The 3,209-nt window shown below is 59.0% G+C and overlaps 1 protein-coding gene across 1 annotated transcript in view; it reads left to right on the plus strand.

Moving 5' to 3' along the window:
- Positions 1 to 3,209, plus strand: part of SYVN1 (synoviolin 1) — a gene marked incomplete at its 3' end in the record, with an annotated part of 8,118 nt that overhangs the window by 2,053 nt on the left and 2,856 nt on the right. Inside the window, 3 exon segments of the mRNA XM_027670925.1 lie at positions 832 to 880; positions 1,758 to 1,861; positions 2,590 to 2,716. Of these exon segments, the coding sequence (XP_027526726.1) occupies positions 832 to 880; positions 1,758 to 1,861; positions 2,590 to 2,716 (280 nt within the window).

Here is a 3,209-nt window from a genome sequence, read left to right on the forward strand (position 1 = left end):
TGGCCGAGGACAGGGTGGACTTTGTGAGTGCTGGGAGAGGGGAAACAGCCCCAAAACCACCTAAAACTGCCCTAAAACAGCCCCAAAACAGCCCTAAACTGGCTGGCTGAGGACAGGGTGGACTTTGTGAGGGCTGGGACAGGGGAAACAGCCCTAAAACCACCCTAAACCAGCCCTAAACTGGTTGGCCGAGGACAGGGTGGATTTTATGAGTACTAAGGCAGGGGATAAACAGCCCTAAAACAGCCTTAAAACAGCCCTAAAACTGCCTTAAACCAGCCCTAAACTGGCTGGCCGAGGACAGGGTGGACTTTGTGAGTGCTGGGAGAGGGGAAACAGCCCCAAAACCACCCTAAACCATCCTAAAACAGCCTTAAAAACACCCTAAACCAACCTGGAAAAAGCCCAAAACCCACTCTTAAAACAGCCCCAAAACCACCCTGAAACAGCCCTAAAAACACCCTAAAACAGCCTTAAAAACACTCTAAAACGGCTTTAAAAACATCCCTAAACCAGCCCTAAAACCACCCTAAACCAAAACCAACCCTAAACCCCCCCAGCTCTAAAACCAACCCTAAACCACCCTAAAACCACTCTAAACTCCCCCAACCCTAGAACCACTTCTACAACCCCCCCTAAAACCCCCTCAGCCCCAAACCCAACCCTAAACCACCCCCACAACCCACCCTAAAGCCCCCAAGGGCTTAAACCCAACCCTAAACCACTCCTGCCACCCACCCTAAAACTCCCCCAGCCCTAAAACCAGCCCTAAAACCATCCTTAAACCCTCTTTTTTTGGAGTAACTCCCCCACTTTTCCCCCCTTTCCCAGATGGAGCGAAGCCCCAACATCTCGTGGCTCTTCCACTTCCGGATTGTCTGTGAGTTTTGGGATCCCTTTGGGGTCATTTGGGCCCCTCCTTTTTGCACGTGGGGCCCCGACAAACCCTTATCAGGGCGGGCCCCTTAACGAGGGGGCACTAATGGGGTTCTGGGGGGGGGAAAACATGACCCCGAACCCAGAGATCCACAGCAAAACCTCGGCCCTGGGGCTGGGAAGGGGGGTTCAGGGACCCTAAAACCGGTTTTGGGAGGAATTGGGGTGTTTTGGGGCATCCCTGGATCTGAGGAAGGGATTTTAGGGACTTAAAACCGGTTTTAGGAGGAATTGGGGTGTTTGGGGGGGATCCCTGGGGCTGGGAAAGGGGGTTCAGGGACCCTAAAACTGGTTTTGGGAGGAATTGGGGTGTTTGGGGGGGATTTCTGGGGGTTTAGGGACCCTAAAACCGGTTTTAGGAGGAATTGGGGTGTTTTGGGGGATCCCTGGGGCTGAGGAAGGGGTTTTAGGGACCCTAAAACTGGTTTTAGGAGGAATTGGGGTGTTTTAGGGGGATTTCTGGGGCTGAGGAAGGGGTTTAGGCACTGAGGTATACTGGGCTGTACTGGGAGGTTACTGGGAGGCCCTGGGAGGGCACAGGGCCGTACTGGGAGGTTCCTGGGCCATACTGGGCTGTACTGGGAGGGCACTGGGAGGTTCCTGGGAGGTCCATACTGGGCCATACTGGGAGGTTCCTGGGAGGGACGCACTGGGAGGCCCTGGGAGATCCCTGCTGGTCTGTACTGGGAGGCCCTGGGAGGTTCCTGGGAGGTCCATACTGGGAAGTTCCTGCAAGGTTCATATTGGGACGTACTGGGAGGCCTTGGGAGCTTCCTGGGAGGTCTGTACTGGTCCGTACTGGTCCGTGCTGGTGTCCCCAGCGCTGATGTTCCTGCTGGCCCTGCTGGACTCGCTGTTCGTGTCCCACGCCTACCACAGCATCCTCACCCGTGGAGCCTCCGTCCAGCTCGTCTTCGGATTCGAGGTGGGACCCGACCCCTGGGACCCCCAAAATCCTCCTTGGGACCCCCAAAATCCTCTTTGGGACCCCCCAAAATCCTGGGGTGTTCTCCTTGGGATCCCCAGATCCCTGGGATGGTCCATGGGGGACCCCCAAATCTCTGGGATGATCCAGGGGGGACCCTCAGACCCTTGGGCTGTTCTCCTTGGGATCCCCAAATCCCCTGGGATGGTCCAAGGGGTGATCTCCAAACCCCTGGGATGTTCTCCTTGGGACCCCCAGACCCTTGGGATGGTCCAGGCGGGGATCCTCAGACCCCCTGGGATGTTCTCCTTGGGACCCCCAAATCCCCAGTACATCATCCTGCTGACCACGGCAGCCCCCCCTGTCCCTCCCTGTCCCCCCCATGTCCCCTGTGTGCCCCCTGACCCCATATCCCCTGTGTCCCCAGTGCACCATCCTGCTGACCATGGGGCTCACCTGTCCCTCTCTGCCCCCCCCATGTCCCCCCTGACTGGTGTCCCCTCTCTGTCCCCAGTACACCATCCTGCTGACCATGGGGCTCTCCTGTGTCCCCTGTGTCCCTTTGTCCCCAGTACTCCATCCTGCTGACGATGGTCCTGACCTGTGTCCCCTGTGTCCCCCCCATGTCCCCCCTGACTGGTGTCCCCTCCTGTCCCCAGTACTCCATCCTGCTGACGATGGTTCTGACCTGTGTCCCCTGTGTCCCCTGTGTCCCCTCCTGTCCCCAGTACGCCATCCTGCTGACCATGGTCCTGACCATCTTCATCAAGTACGTGCTGCACTCCATCGACCTGCAGAACGAGAACCCCTGGGACAACAAGGCCGTGTTCATGCTCTACACCGAGCTCTTCACCGGTACCGGGACCCTCCTCACCCACCCTGGGCTCCTGGGGGGGTTCCCTGCGCCCCACAAACCTCAGCAGGGGCCTCAATTAACCCCCCCCGGGTAACGAGGGCTCCTCGGGGCGCTCGGATCCCGGTGGAGGATCCGGGGGTTCCGGGGGGTGGAGGCACCATGAGGGGCTTTCCCGGCTCTGGGGAGGGTCAGGGAAGGGATGGGCCACACCCAGCGCTCCCAGTGCGCCCGTTACTGGGTCGACTGGGGGCTGGGGGGGGTCCTGGGGGGTCTCCAGGGGGGTGAGGGCACAGCTGGAGAGCTGAGGGCGTTCCCAGTGGGAGAGGGACTGGGAGGGACTGGGGGATGTCCGGGGAAGGGACTGGGAGGATCCTGTCCCAAAATGTGTCCAGGTGACCTTGGGGGTCCCTGTCCCAAAAAAAGGGGGTCCCTGTCCCAAAATGTGTCCAGGTGACATTGGGGGTCCCATCCCACCTCACCCAACCTGTCCCA

This window comes from Neopelma chrysocephalum, unplaced genomic scaffold (assembly GCF_003984885.1).
Source record: "Neopelma chrysocephalum unplaced genomic scaffold, ASM398488v2 Primary Assembly neopelma1_96950, whole genome shotgun sequence".
NCBI lineage: Eukaryota > Metazoa > Chordata > Aves > Passeriformes > Pipridae > Neopelma > Neopelma chrysocephalum.